Raw genomic sequence first — 14,057 nt, 5'->3', positions numbered from 1 at the left:
TCATTGAAACCTGCAAAATATGGAATCCCATCGTTTAGGGTTTAATAGAATCTCAGCGTGAGGCAGTTTTGGGTCGCAAAGTGCGGCTATTTGCTGGCACGAGCATTTGCTTGAGCGGAAACTTAAGGCCTCGGCGCATTAGGCAATTGTTTCCCACCCATCTTGAAGGAATATTTGTTTATTTACCTCGCTAAGCCCCCTCCTCCCATAGCAGTCATTTCCTAACTGTGTCATAAAGCCCAACGACACTTCCTACTGTTGTTCGGCTTGAGAGAGCGCAATGATGGGAAACGCCGTAGCTTACCGTCAGAGAGACACGAAGCACACAGGCGTGTTCGTTCACATGTCGATGTCTTGACGTAAGCAATCGTCTGAGGCTGCTTAAGTGAGCCCATTCGTGATTTTTCCCGCCCTTATCCAATTCGAGCGAGACACTTTCTTGGCGGTCGCAAAGGGACGAGTGGCACGGAAGCGGAAAGTTCCAGATCGCATCTCGGCTGCTTTTGTATGTGGTTTTAAATTGGATTCGGGCTTTTTTTTCCAGAATCTGGCAACGGTCTGAACTCGCAAGTCTCCAAAATCGGAATTCGTGCAGCAATTACATCAGCGAGAGAGTAGATAACAGTAGGATGCGCGACAGACAGCCAGGCAAGGCTTGACGTAGTGTTTCAGGCTTTCAAACCACAGTCATAAAACAATAATCATAATAATAAAGCGTTGAATGAACCTGAGAAGGCCTGTTTTTATTTCCGTACACGTACAAGGGAGCTACACCATCAGATTTACTCGTTAGGGAAGTGAAAGTTAGCTAAGCTGACCTACTAGCTCTCAAGTCTTCATGTGTGCATGCATGCACATTCTTTCCATGCATATAAAATATTTTAAAACAATGAATCTGCCGATAACCGGCGTGCATCATTTAAGTCTTCTTTTTTGGAACTCGGAATATGGTCCGAAAAAAAGGAGAGCCAGCATGTTTAGTCATTTGTTTTGATGTTAGCACGTGGTGGACTGCAAGCTGGTGTGCATGCGTAATACTTAATGGAAAAAGGCAGTGTGAAACGGCCGTGCAAAAAGACCAGATATGACCAAAAAAATGGGAATTTTGCATGAAGACATGCGGTCTGAAGCTAGCCTATGATCACATCCTAAGAGCTTAATTATAGTGCTTCGCTGTGGCATAGCTGCTGGATTTGCTTGGTGGAGAGCCTTTGAAGGAAGCCAGCGTGCATGATTCACGGCTGCAGGCTGCCAGCCAAATGGCCTCACGTCCCATACATGGGTGAGGCGGATGAGGGTACGTGACTAAACATCCCCCCCCCCAACGTCACATGGACTTGCACAAACACATTCTGCTTTGTGTCTGCAGGTTTCAGACGCATTGCCTCACCCAAAGCCTGAGGCGAAAAGCTGCAATGAGTTGGAATGAGCCCAGATGAGAGGGAGGAATCTCAACTACCGAGACACTCCTCCACTTCAAACCTGTACTTTTACTTCAGGGGATTTTGGCACAGTTGCAGCATAAGACGACACGTGTCTTGATATTTTTTTCTCTCTCTCTTCCGCTTGGTAAAACCGCTAAATAACAGCAAAGTGAATCACCTGCCGTGACCAATATTTGGATTTTATTTTGAAAAGCACGCGTGAATAGTTGAATCCTTTTGAAATGTCACGTGGCTCCGCATGCCGTCGTTTTTTTTGCCCGCGTTGCAACATATTATTGAGCCGAGGACTTTATTCTCTTGCAAAGAAAAGTGAACGTGGGGATCACATTAGTGTTTTCAAGTATTGAACCGCATTCAAGTTTACAACTCTCTGGAAATCCCCACCTCATGACACAAGAGCTTCCTGGTTAATGGCTAATGAAAGCCCCTCAATTCCCCTCCCACCCCTTCACTTATCACCACATGGTCACAGCAGAATGTGAGCACATGTTGAGCGCATGCCCGACAAAAAAACAACAAAAAAACGTATTAATGTGTGTCGTAATTTTTAACTGACAAGTGACTGTTCTTTTTCTGGGCTTTAAACCACCTCATTCAACTCTAGTCGTATTCGCGTGAAGAAAAACAAGCTGCTACGCAACCCAGAAGCAGATAAAGCTCTGAAAATAGGACAAAGCAGCAGTCAACTGGAGGAGCTGGAGAGTCGCTCTGCTCTGTGTGTGTGTGTGTGTGTGTGTGTGTGTGTGTGTGTGTGTGTGTATGTGTGTATGTGTGTATGTGTGTGTGTGTGTGTGTGAGAGAGAGGGTTATTTTCCATCCCTTGGCGCTGTACTTGGTAGCTGGACGTTTTTTTTTTGCTGAATTTTGTCGATTTGCTGGAAAATTGAGGCACTCCTTGCAGCCAGTTGAACCCTTATGAGAGCAGACAGTCTTTCTGTTTTGATTGATTTCATTGCTAATGTTTTGTCATTGGAATCCTTTGTCGTTTTATAATAATAGTTTAATTGGATAACTTTATTCATCCCGTATTCGGGAAATTTTGTTGTCACAGTAGCAAGAGGGTGAGGATGCAGAAATAGGAAAGGCATTTTAGACATAAATAGATAGGTAATCAGTAAGTTAATAAATAAATACATCAATAAATATATATATATATATATATATATATATATATATATATATATATATATATATATATATATATATATATATATATATATATATATATAAAATAAATTAAACAATCATAATTCAGACCAGGTGTCAGGACTTAAGGGGGTTGTTGTTTTTGTTAATGCAATAGACAACACAGAGTGTAAATGAGCATGTAAAATGTGGTTGCGTAAATTAAGTATGCAAATCGTGCATTTCTTAGACAAATGGACTAAATAATGTTTATGGTGTGACAAATGTGTAAAGCACATGAATGCTAATGCTTAAAACAGGCAGGAAAAAAGTAGCTATGAAAATAGGCAGATAATCTTTGTATGTTGTAATATTTCTCCTGTCTCCATCTGAGACTGCCCCGTTTTACTTCCAGGATCTATTAAAACTTGTTTCTTCCATTAACCACGCTTAGGCTAGCCAATACGCATGACGCGTAGGCGGTACCATTTTGGGATCCTCGCATTTGATTGGCTAAAGTATGACCGGTATTTAAAAATGTCCGCCATGGGCTATTTTTGCTATTTCCGGTACATTTTACGTTTTTCTCTCCACTATTACAAATGGGGTAATTTACAATTGAATGAATAGAGCTTCCAATTTAATGCACGTGTTCAAGACGTTATGCCTTTAAATGAATCCAACTAGCCCTATAAAGGGTTAATGAGGAGTGTAAATAATGTTTTGTCTTGGTGCGAAAATGTTTTAAAAAAATAAAAAGCGGAGTGAGTGGCAAGAGGCTGCAGTAGAGCGAGGGGGAGGGGGGTGGGGGGTGTTCTGTCGAAGAAATCAAGTCAATAGAAGTGGAAGCGGGCGTGGTGACGTCACTGGTCCACATTGAGCCAGTAGTACATTGAGTCAGCGGCGCTAGATAGACGAGCGCCCGACTAAAGTACACACCGACATGAACTTCTCCCTGTGAAAGTCCGCCGTCGTCACACGCTAAGCCGGGAAAGGACCCCCTTTTCGGCTCCTTTTTAGCCACACGGAACTTGCTTTTTGACCCGCTTTCCGAAAAAAAGGTGGGGGGAGAAGAGAGGAAGAAGCTCATTTTGGCTTTGTTTTCAGGGAGTCGACGACGAGCGCCATGTCGTCCACGGCGGTCGCTGCTTCTTCCAGGCGGCAGTCGTGCTACTTGTGCGACCTGCCCCGCATGCCTTGGGCCATGATTTGGGATTTTACCGAACCCGTGTGCAGGGGATGTGTCAACTACGAGGGAGCGGACCGCATCGAGTTTGTCATCGAGACGGCCCGCCAGCTCAAGCGGGCGCACGGCTTCCAGGAGGGCCGCTCTCCCGGGCCCGTCAAGTCGCAGCTCTCCGGGAAGGAGATCCAGGCCATCAACCACCACGCCGCCGCCGCGGCGGCCGCGGCGGCGGCGGCAGCGGCAGCGGCGGGGGACCCCGGCTCGCGGCCGCCGCAGCCCTTGGATCGCTACCCGCTCTCCACCGAGCGGCCGCCGAGGCTGGGCTCCGAGTACTCGTCCGCGCGGCAGGCCAACGGCATCCCCGTGCCCAATGGATTTCCTAAGCCCGACGAGCCGCCGGAGCTCAACCGCCAGAGCCCCAACCCGCGCCGGAACAGCGCGGTGCCACCCAACCTCGTGCCTTTGGTAAACGGGAGCATGGCCCCCGTGCACGCCGTCAACGGGCGGCCGGGCCAGATGGGGCTTCCCTCCGCCCTGGCGTCCGGGAGCCCCGCCGAGCTGGGCAAGAGACCGGCGTCGGTGTCGAGCGGCGGCGAGCACGAACGCGAGCGCGACTCTCGCGACGGCCGAGACGTCCGCGACGCTCGCGACAGCCGAGACGGCCGCGACGGCAAGGAGAAGCACAGGGCGGACAGTCTGACGCCCGAGATGGCCGAGGCTCACAAAGGCCGAGCGGAGCCCGACTGGATGGGCAAGGGCAAGACGGTGCGGGACCTCATGGCTCTGCACACGTTCGACAGCAGCCGCTTCAAGAAGGACCATGCGGCCATGCAACAAAGAGTGATGGGCTACGACGGCAGCGCCTCGGCTTCCAAGTCAGGTGGGCAATATTTCCTTTTTTTTTTTGCTTTTTTATTTTTAAATTTTGGGCTTGGTTTGTTTTTGTTTTGATTTCTTGTTTATACTATGTCACCTACACCCCCCTCCTCCCCCCTCTAATGGAGGCAAACGAGTTGTTTTCGCAGCCATAACACTGTTGCCAGCAAGCCTTCCTTCCTTCCTTCCACCGCCACCCACTGTCTGTGTGCGTGTCCTAGTATGAGCTCAAGCACTCATCCCTGCTTTCTGTTTAACCCTTTCCCCCCCCCCACCCCAGACAGAGGAAAGCACCCGCGCAGCATGAAGAGAAAAGCCTCCCCCGAACCGGAGGGCGAAGCCACGGCGGCCAAGCTCAACGGCGAAGCCCAGCCGTGGTTACCGCCGCCTTCGGACGGACTGAAAATGCCAGCGGTGCCCCCTCCCAGCTTCGCCTCGCCCCCTTCCACGATATCCCCCCACTCCCGCACCACCCCGCCGGAGGCGGCTCAGAACGGCCAGTCCCCCATGGCGGCGCTCATCATGGCGGCGGACAACGCGGGCGGGAACAGCTCGCCCAAGGACGCCAACCAGGTCCACTCCACCACCCGCAGGAACAGCAGCAGCCCCCTGTCGCCCTCCTCCATGAGTCAGAGGAGGCTGGCGCAGAGAGACGCCTCGGGCGCGGGTACCCCTCACGTGCCGGGCATGGACCAAGTGCACCCCCAAAGCATTCCGGACACCTCGGTACCGGGCAGCATACCCTTGTGCTGCACGCTGTGCCACGAGCGTTTGGAGGACACCCACTTTGTTCAGTGCCCGTCTGTGCCCTCGCACAAGTTCTGCTTCCCCTGCTCGAGGGAGAGCATAAAGCAGCAAGGTGCCACGGGTGAAGTCTATTGTCCCAGCGGGGAGAAGTGTCCCCTGGTGGGCTCCAACGTACCGTGGGCTTTCATGCAGGGGGAAATCGCCACCATCCTGGCGGGGGACGTCAAAGTAAAAAAGGAGAGGGACCCCTGATTTGGTTCCGAGCGCAAGAAAAAAAGAAAAAAACAAATGAGTATAAATATATAAATATCACATACATACCATTCAAACCAACAAAAACAAACTAACAGCCTTGTACATATTGGACCCAAGGGAAGAGTATACTTCGTAAACATGGTTGTATAATTTTTGATTTTTGAATACATTTTCTTTCTATATTTTTGAAGATAAAGGTATGTACTCATTATAATGGACTACGTTCCTCTTTGTTGATGTTTAACAAAATTCTCGATGTACTTCTAGGTCTGGTGGCAGTTCCTGTTTAACGTAGAATGTGACTAATGCTACTCTACGAGCACTTGGCAAAACTGAAATGCTTTTAGCTGTACTTGTATGCACTTGTTTAAAAATTGCCAAATACAATTTCTTGATCTTGTATGAACTGATTGTCTGAGCTTGCTTCATTCGAGTCGTCGAGGGCCGCTGGGCCGCCCGCCCGCGTACGCGTCCCTCTGCTTGTTGTGCCACCTAAGTAGGCTAGCGAGCTGGGCTGCACAAAGGCGCCCTGTCTCGCCGCGCATGACTCTCGTAGAGAAGAAAGCGCGCTTGGTGAAAAACAGGGGCCTTCGTTGCCCCTTTCTCGCCGCCACCCCCCCTTGAAAATTGCCTCCGTATTGTGAGCGCTCTAACTGACTGCTGCCAACTGAAATATGTGCCAAGTCATGTTCAGTCAGATGGAATCTGTTGAGTCAGTAATGTGGGAACGCCGACCGTTCCCGGCGACGTGGTGATGTGTCGATGGATAATGCCGATTGCGTCTGAATCGCGCGAGCTGCAGCTTGCAATCACGAGTGGCCAATGAAATTCTTGCACTAGGCAAGAGTGAATCGCCCGACCCGACCAGCCGGGTTTTCCCACATTCGCGTAGCTTGGACGTGACGAGAGCGAGAAATCGGGTCGTCCAATGTAAACGGCGGGTCGCCGTGCTTATGTGTGACGGCGGCCCGTCGCCCAATGACGAGAGTGCCTTCTAACGACGGGCGGTGTTGACTCGTTTGCCGCCTGCAGACAAAGGAGTCTCGCTCGTATGTAGCTGACGCTGCAGCGAGCAGGCGCTGGCTTGGGTGGGAGTGCTGCATGTGCGGCTTAATGTAGTAAGTCGTTGCGTCATTACGTGAGACGCAATCTGCTTCCTGCTTGGGGTTTATGGAGCTGTCAGTCGCAGTGGCGAATAATGCAGCGAGGCCACGCGCAACTTAGAGCCATTCTTAGCTCAGTGACGGGATTCGGAGAAATGCTTTTCTCTCTTTGCTCGTGTGTCTTCAAGAGCCATGGGAAAAAATGTGTGCTGTGTCTTTTAATACGCGCCATTTCAAAGAGCGCGGTTCGTTTATAGCCCCTTTCCGTTTACTGCTCTTCTTATCGGGCCACTTATCAGCTGGACTTTAAAACTAGAAGCAGCCTAGTTTGATAACGTTCACGTCGTTACTCGTCCCATGTAACGGGCAATGTGCACTTTATTTTATGAATCGGGACTTTGACCCACTTGTGCTTGGCCGTGTGCGTGTGGTCGTTTGCACGTTAGCGCACAAAGGGGGATTTGTACCCGGTGCAATTAAGAGTTATCGGAACTGAGCTCATGCATGTTTGTTCACTGAAATAGCGTGTCGTGATAATGTGTCTTGCCGTAATATACGGTATGCTGGGGTTGCTTCGTGACCGGTCTGATAAGTACACGGCAGATGTTTGGCTGATTATTATGCAGAGACGAGTAAACGGCTACAAAAACGTAGTCAATTATTATGATGTTGCTTCTGTTTATCCTACCTGAGCAGGCTGGGACTATTTGCACTTACTGTCTCTCTGGTCTTCATTTTGGCTTTGCTTTACTTAGCTTGGGGGAATTTGACTGTTTAATCAACTAATGAGACTTTGCCGTGCTTATTTATTTATTTTATTTATACATGACAAACGGACACGTGACGTTTTAAGATTACGCTGCAGCTGATGTCGTATGTACGCAATGTATGTTTGCTGTGAAATGTGTCTTACAGCCGCACGGTTGTATTTTTTGTATTTTTTTTTATCACTGCGGAGTGTTGTTTAATCAATGGTTGTAAAATCGCTCTTTGGCTTTTTGATGGATATATGTGACAGGGCCCTGTTCATCAGGTTAAGTGAAAGGCAATAACAGATTGGCGAGCCTTTTTCCTCACCGCCTTGCCGTTAATGGTTAACTAAACTGCAGGTCAGCGTGCAGCCTTACGCAACCGTGTTGATTGGACAGCCAAGCCGCGACTTGGGTCGGTCACAGTTCATATTTGTTGTCACAGGAAAAACACTTAGAGCAACGAGTGTTCTCGTTTACTTGACTAAACAACCTGCTTGTGTTTGCCTTTTTCACGTGGTTGCCGACATCTGTATAAGTTCTATTCTTTTGGTTAACGGCAGACGATTTGGTAGGCATAATACAAATTAGTATCGCCAAAATATCTCTGGATTTACGGTATTTCTTACGTGTGCATATTTGCAATGTACTTGTTTTTGTTGAAAAGATTGTTTTTGCAAATTTTGTTTTGGAGTTAGCATAACATTAAGGGTCGCTAAAGTGGTAACGTGCCATCGCGTGCACCGTCTGACTGTGTTAGTGATTGTTTTTGCAAATTTTGTTTTGGAGTTAGCATAACATTAAGGGTCGCTAAAGTGGTAACGTGCCATCGCGTGCACCGTCTGACTGTGTTTAGTCGCGATATACATTTATCGTCAGTCATCTTCTGGAAATGTTAAGTTCTTAATCGTGGGTTGTCAGATCTGTGGCTGGTCTCCAACGCCGAATGAATGAGGGGGGTGTGATCGTAAGAGGAAGTGGATCTTTTGAATGTTGCTCCTGGATGTTGAAACATGTTGTTAGAAAACCAGTTTGCATTGGATGCTTTGCATGTGGGAGAAGAACTAAAAATGCAATTATGTTAAAAGTAAAAAACCCCATTGGAGAAATTGGGGTCAGTGGCCCTTAATCCACGCGGAACTATAATTCCTCAGCATTTCTGTCTGCGAAATTGCCGCTGGTCGAGTGTTAAAAGTGGGTAAATGGGTTGTGGACTAGGAGGGAGGGCTGACCCATGTGGGAGACAGTCAAGTATTACATTTTGCCAGCTGTTTCACTAACCCATCCACGTTTAGCAGGATAATGTGCCAATGGGAGTATCTGGACCACATTTTCTCGCTCCCGGTCGAAGCGATCCGCTTGGTTTAAATTTAGAGCCGTCAGAGAAAACAAGGTCACAGCAAATGTTGTATTGAGGACACACTCCTATCGGCCTCTTTTTTTCATCAATCAAAGTTTCCCCTTTGGAGTTGGGCTCAGCCTCCTGCGAGGCCTTTAATGAAAGCCTCTCGCCGCTAAGGAAGGAGGAGAAAAGCTGGAGCTCTAACCGGCAATTAGGAGGTGCACGGCTACGTTTGTAAAATGTCCATTCGTTGGGATTCTTGGCTGGCTTTTCGCTGGGCTGGCTCGCCCGTAAAAAGCCAACCGCGCTAAGTTGATTGCAATGGCGAGAGCCAAACGGCCTTTGCGAGGGTTCGGGCAGTTGAACGTGAAACCAAGGTCATGCAAAGACACGATTTGACTGTTTTTCTGCAAAGGCGTCAGTCTTCTCTTTGCATTTCTCTCTCGACTTTGTCGCTAGCCATTCCTGCGGTTGATTCTTTCTTTTGCCGTGTTGCTATGAATCGAGTCTGTGAAATGGAAATGAGGACTCTCTCGCTCTCTTCCTCTCCCTCCCTTCCTCCCTCTTTTTTTCCAGACATCAAACCAAGCTATGCCTCAATGTTTTTCTCAGATCTTGGAGTGCTGCCAAATCTTGTAAGTGGAGCAGCTGAGAGAAGGAGGGAGCGAGGCAGCGAGGGAAAGAGAGCAAGAAGGAAAGAGAACTGAAAAAAAACAAGAGAGGGGATGAAAAATGAAGATCGCAAAGGCAACGTGAGAGACGAGGACAAAGGATGGGGCGCTTCCAAGAGCGTTAGTGCTTTTGAGCACATTTCCATTTCTTCCTTTATTTTATTTTTTATTTTTTTTCGCTGAGCAACAAGCCATCAGCTGATAAAATGGCGCACAGCTGCCGGGACGCCGGATCTTCGGATCTGTCCGTTTTGTGGATACGATGCTGAAAAACTCATGCTGTCATCACGTTCCACAAAAGATTGACTCTCCACCTGCCCTTGTCTCCGGCACCCCACCCACTCAATGTATATATTTGGGCTGTGTTGCCTCCTCTCACATGCCAAGCTAAAGTTAGCTTTACCGCCCAGCATGAGCCAAGCTAAAAGTAAACATGTGGGAAGCTAGCGCAGCTTTTCCTTTAGAAGGATTCTCGCAGCGTGGCCTTTTTTCCCCTTCTTTCTACTTTTTCTTTTTCAATGAATAACAAAGGGCCTCATTCACCAACTAAGTTTGTTTATCCTCATCTTTCTCTTTTTTAAAATGAAACTAAGTCTCATTCCTTTCATTGACAGGCTAACAGGCATTAGCGACTGGGTGAATTTACGATTTAAATCAGGGGTCGGGAACCTTTTTGACGAAGAGAGCCACAAACAATTCATATTTTCCAATGTTATTCCTTGTGAGCCATACTACGAATTTGAAAGTCAAAATACATACATGTAAACGAGTGCCTTTTCAATTTTTTTTGTAATTTCACCACTTTTAAAGTGGAAAAAAAGGATTTTTTTTAAAAAGATTCTTATGCTGTTGCTAATCAATGAGATGATGCATTCCATAAGAGTCTACTGCAAAAAGAAGAAGATTAAAGCAAAAAAAAAAGAAGATTAAAGCAGTTCTAGATGTAATATCTCAGTTCTGTCACCAGCGATTTCCATATTTTAGCTCACAGGTTAGCAAAGAGCCAGATGCACCCATCAAAAGAGCCACATGTGGCTCCCGAACCATAGGTTCCCTACCCCTGATTTAAATGGTATCGAGTGACCTTGCGAGTAGTGGAGTTAATGTTTTAAACGTATTATTTTGCTGTTATTCTGTTGTTTTCAGAGAATTTCAATCTGTTTCTATTGTGATCTGGCCCGTGTGTCTTAACTAATGCTGCTACCCGCAAAGTCCATTTAAGGTAAACACCAAATTGAGGAGACACAGGCGCCGTCAAGTCATTTGTTAGCAGCTTCGGCGCGGCAATTGTAGTTAAAGGTAAAAAGTTACAATCTAAACGCAAATGTCAGTAGCGTCTACGGGACGAGGGAGCGGCCCGCCGGGCTGATGAATGGCTGGCTTTCTGGGGTGTGTCAGCAGATCTGCGGTGATGTATTATGGGATGCTCGCAGCAGCTCATTTCCTCCCCGTCCTTGTCTGTTCTAGCCTCGCTCCAGCTTAAGGCCTCGGCCGCACATAATTATTGGCCTTTCAAGTCGGGCTGCGGCGCGGCGAGCTCGTCCGCGCGCTAGGAAAATCAACCTCCGCCGCAACCGCGCAATTAAACTTCGGGGTCGGGGAATCACAAAGCACGCAACTTCGCTCGCCGAGTTCCTTCTTTCATCTCGCTGCCGTCGGCGGATAAGGGCACCCGTAGATATGTTGTCACTTTCGTTTTTATCCGTGGGATAAACTGCACGCGACTGTTGTTTTTTTGGTATGTTTCGAAACCAAGCGGGCGGTATTCTTCCTGCTGAGTGCCAATGCCGTTGCCAGTCTTGACGACGCGCCTCTTTCTTTTGTCTCTATTTCCCGGATTAGCGTTTGTGCCCGCCGTGGAACGTTTGGCGAGAGCAAGTCGGGCCTGCGTTTGACAGGTGGCGGCTATTACTGGAACCGGTGACTTCGAGTGTGTTACACAACTGTCGCTTGGACCGTTTTATTTCGAGAGCTGGCGTTGCTTTGCCCGATTAGCCGATAACTCTGCCCGTGCGTTTGGCGACAGGTGGGCCAACTGGGAAGGAGGGTCTGTCATGGAAACGGAATCAACCAAAGGCAGTTGCGAGCCATCATCATACACTGTCAGCTTTGTTAATGACGGGTTGTGTGGGGTACTGTATACAGGGCTTTGTAATGATATAATCACAAGGCAAAAAGGGCAGCCGCTCCCCTCCCTTTGGCTGGAATGCGCGGGGGGAGAAAAATGATCCAATGTCATCCGGAGTGATGGAAGCTTCGCCGTTGAGCCAGAGGGATATGTTCGACGGAGGGAGGATGGTGGGGGGAGTGCGGATATTTCGGTTTCGGAGCGAGTTGGAGTAAGTCCGGGCGCCGAGCCAGGCATGCTGATGGAAGGGACGGGAGGGGCTGCATTGGGGGGGGTGATTGGAGAGAGAGAGAGGAGAGAGGGGAGAGAGTCGGAGACCTTTTTGGGCTGTCAGCTTCATGAGCACACAGCTGCTTCTGGAAAATTCTGCACCCCGCCCCACTAAACCATCAGGCATGACATGAATAACAAGAGAGGCCGAGCCATCCGCAGCGGATAGTTTTTCTTTTGACTCGGGCCTAACGGAGCGCTTGCAACGCCCTGGCCTTGCACATAGTGGAAAAATCAACAATGAACGGGACACCGGGGCACAATGCGGAAATGAAATCCAGGCTTTAGAGGGCTTTGTCTGGACACGGACGCCGTCAACACAGACCCCGAAGGGCTTTGGCAAAAGCCGTGTAGCAAAATGCCAAGCCATGTGTTTTTCATGGGGTTACTTGTTCACCAGCCAGTCACTAACCGGAGAGTACCGAGCCACTAGACAGACGACTTTGGCCCAGCGTGGTGCTTTTGCAGAATTTTTTCCCCCCCTACGGATTCAAAAACAGCCAGTCGCCTCCATCGCGACCAGTAACTACCGGCCCGGGGCTTAAGTACAACCTTCACGTCGTCGGCGTGCGAGGGAGATGAGATAATGCTAGCCTTTATCGGCCCGTGCGCTCGTTAGCTCGGCGCGGCCCTGCCCGCCCGGTGTTGACATTTCCCTCCCCGGCCTGTCTGAACGCATCGAGAGATGGCGGCTCCTGTCAGGCCGCTTTTACGGCGGCGGATAGAAAGATGAGTCACACTCGCTCATCTCGCCTCCGCCTCTGCCTGGCAGCGCTCTTCCCCTTAACCCCCGCCATTCCCGCTCTCCAGGCCTTATGTGTACATGCGGCACATGGTGGATTATATAAATAGCGGGGAACGCGTGGCTCGTCGCTGACGCCTGACATTTTCATGCCCCAGCAAGCCGCTGATACAGTTGGCGCTTGGCACGCATTCCTCTCCAGGGTTTATCCATCTGTTGGTGTTGAGCCCGGCCCATCCCCCCTCGTCCAGCCGGTCGTATGTTCTTGTAACGTAACAGGAGCGTCACCTTTCACTCGATTCATCTTTACACGCCGGCGCCGCGTGATGTAAACGTCACCGCTGTTGCTCGCTACTATGTTTTTCGCCCTCTCTTCCTCTTACCTTCCCACTCGTACCGTACAAAAATGACAACAATAGCCCAACTTGCACAATTTGCTTTATATACGATCATATTCAAGAGTTCAGAGGCCATTAAGTAACGCCGGATTTGCGTAGAGCCGAAAGACAATGCAAGCTCCTTTTGTGCAAAGCTGGGTGCTTCCTGGATGCCCGCCAACTTCCAGTAGCACGGCACTGCAGCGTGTCAATACGCCTGTTGCCTAGGAAACAAAGAGCGCACATACTGTCACGTTGGCAACCGAAAGCCTTTCTCGTTACTCTCCGGTGCCTTTCTTTACAAAGAGACGGCAAAGTCGTACGGCACTCCTGCAGATGGATCGACCCCTTAACGCGCACACACCCGCATGCCTGCGCCATTCAGTCACTCAGTGACTAGGTCAGGGCGTGACCCCATCTGCGCAATTGTGTTTGTTCAATTAGCTAACACGTAGCCTACTTCATGCTTGTAGAACTAGTGATTTGTTTTTCTTCGACTTGAACAAAACGAGCGTACGTGTGAAGGAAACTTAAGAGTGTCGGCCTCCCCTAGTCGGTTTCAAAGAGACGATCTGTCGGGGGACGCCCCTCGCAGTTGCACGAATCACCGCGTCCTGGCGGATGCATAGTGATTGCGTCCTGCGGCAAGCAACTGGGAAGTGAGTTATTACCGGCAGGTCTATAGTCCTCCGTCGGGCGTTGTGAAAGAAAGAACAACCTCGGCTATGACACGCAGTGCAGCGCTTCTGTTGCAAAGTCACAACTTGCAACAGAAGTCATGTGTTTGAGACACAAAGTGCTGCAGCAAGCTCATCCGTCTTTCCTGAGCTGCGACCTTGATCGGAGGTGGTGCTTCTTTGCTCACAGGCTTGAAATTCATTTATTTGGGGGGGAAAAAAGACATCATGGATAGCAAGCCGGTGCGAGACTGTTTAGTTTATACAAGCTTATGTGGTGTGATTTTCAAGACAGGTTTTTAATTTATATCAACAACGGTTAGGCATGCGGTTCAGCGGGTTGTCCTTTGATCGAGGGTTCGGA

At 49.0% G+C, this 14,057-nt stretch overlaps 1 protein-coding gene across 1 annotated transcript; it reads left to right on the top strand.

The window, feature by feature from the left end:
* Positions 1 to 3,381: 3,381 nt before the first annotated feature.
* Positions 3,382 to 6,040, top strand: irf2bp2a (interferon regulatory factor 2 binding protein 2a). Its single transcript, XM_077613175.1, has 2 exons — positions 3,382 to 4,636; positions 4,913 to 6,040. The coding sequence occupies exons 1-2, from the start codon at positions 3,697 to 3,699 to the stop codon at positions 5,629 to 5,631; spliced, it is 1,659 nt and encodes a 552-aa protein (XP_077469301.1). The 5' UTR covers positions 3,382 to 3,696; the 3' UTR covers positions 5,632 to 6,040.
* The last annotated feature ends 8,017 nt before the right edge of the window (positions 6,041 to 14,057 follow it).

This window comes from Stigmatopora argus, chromosome 11 (assembly GCF_051989625.1).
Source record: "Stigmatopora argus isolate UIUO_Sarg chromosome 11, RoL_Sarg_1.0, whole genome shotgun sequence".
Classification (NCBI taxonomy): domain Eukaryota; kingdom Metazoa; phylum Chordata; class Actinopteri; order Syngnathiformes; family Syngnathidae; genus Stigmatopora; species Stigmatopora argus.
The sequence above is the reverse complement of the archived record's forward strand: the minus strand, read 5'-3'. Positions and strand labels throughout refer to the sequence as shown.

Excerpts from the sequence above, each read along its gene's own strand:
- irf2bp2a (XM_077613175.1), top strand. The coding sequence starts at position 3,697 with ATGTCGTCCACGGCGGTCGCTGCTTCTTCCAGGCGGCAGTCGTGCTAC. Across the intron at positions 4,637-4,912 it reads CGCCTCGGCTTCCAAGTCAG|ACAGAGGAAAGCACCCGCGC; the intron begins GTGGGCAATATT and ends CCCCCACCCCAG.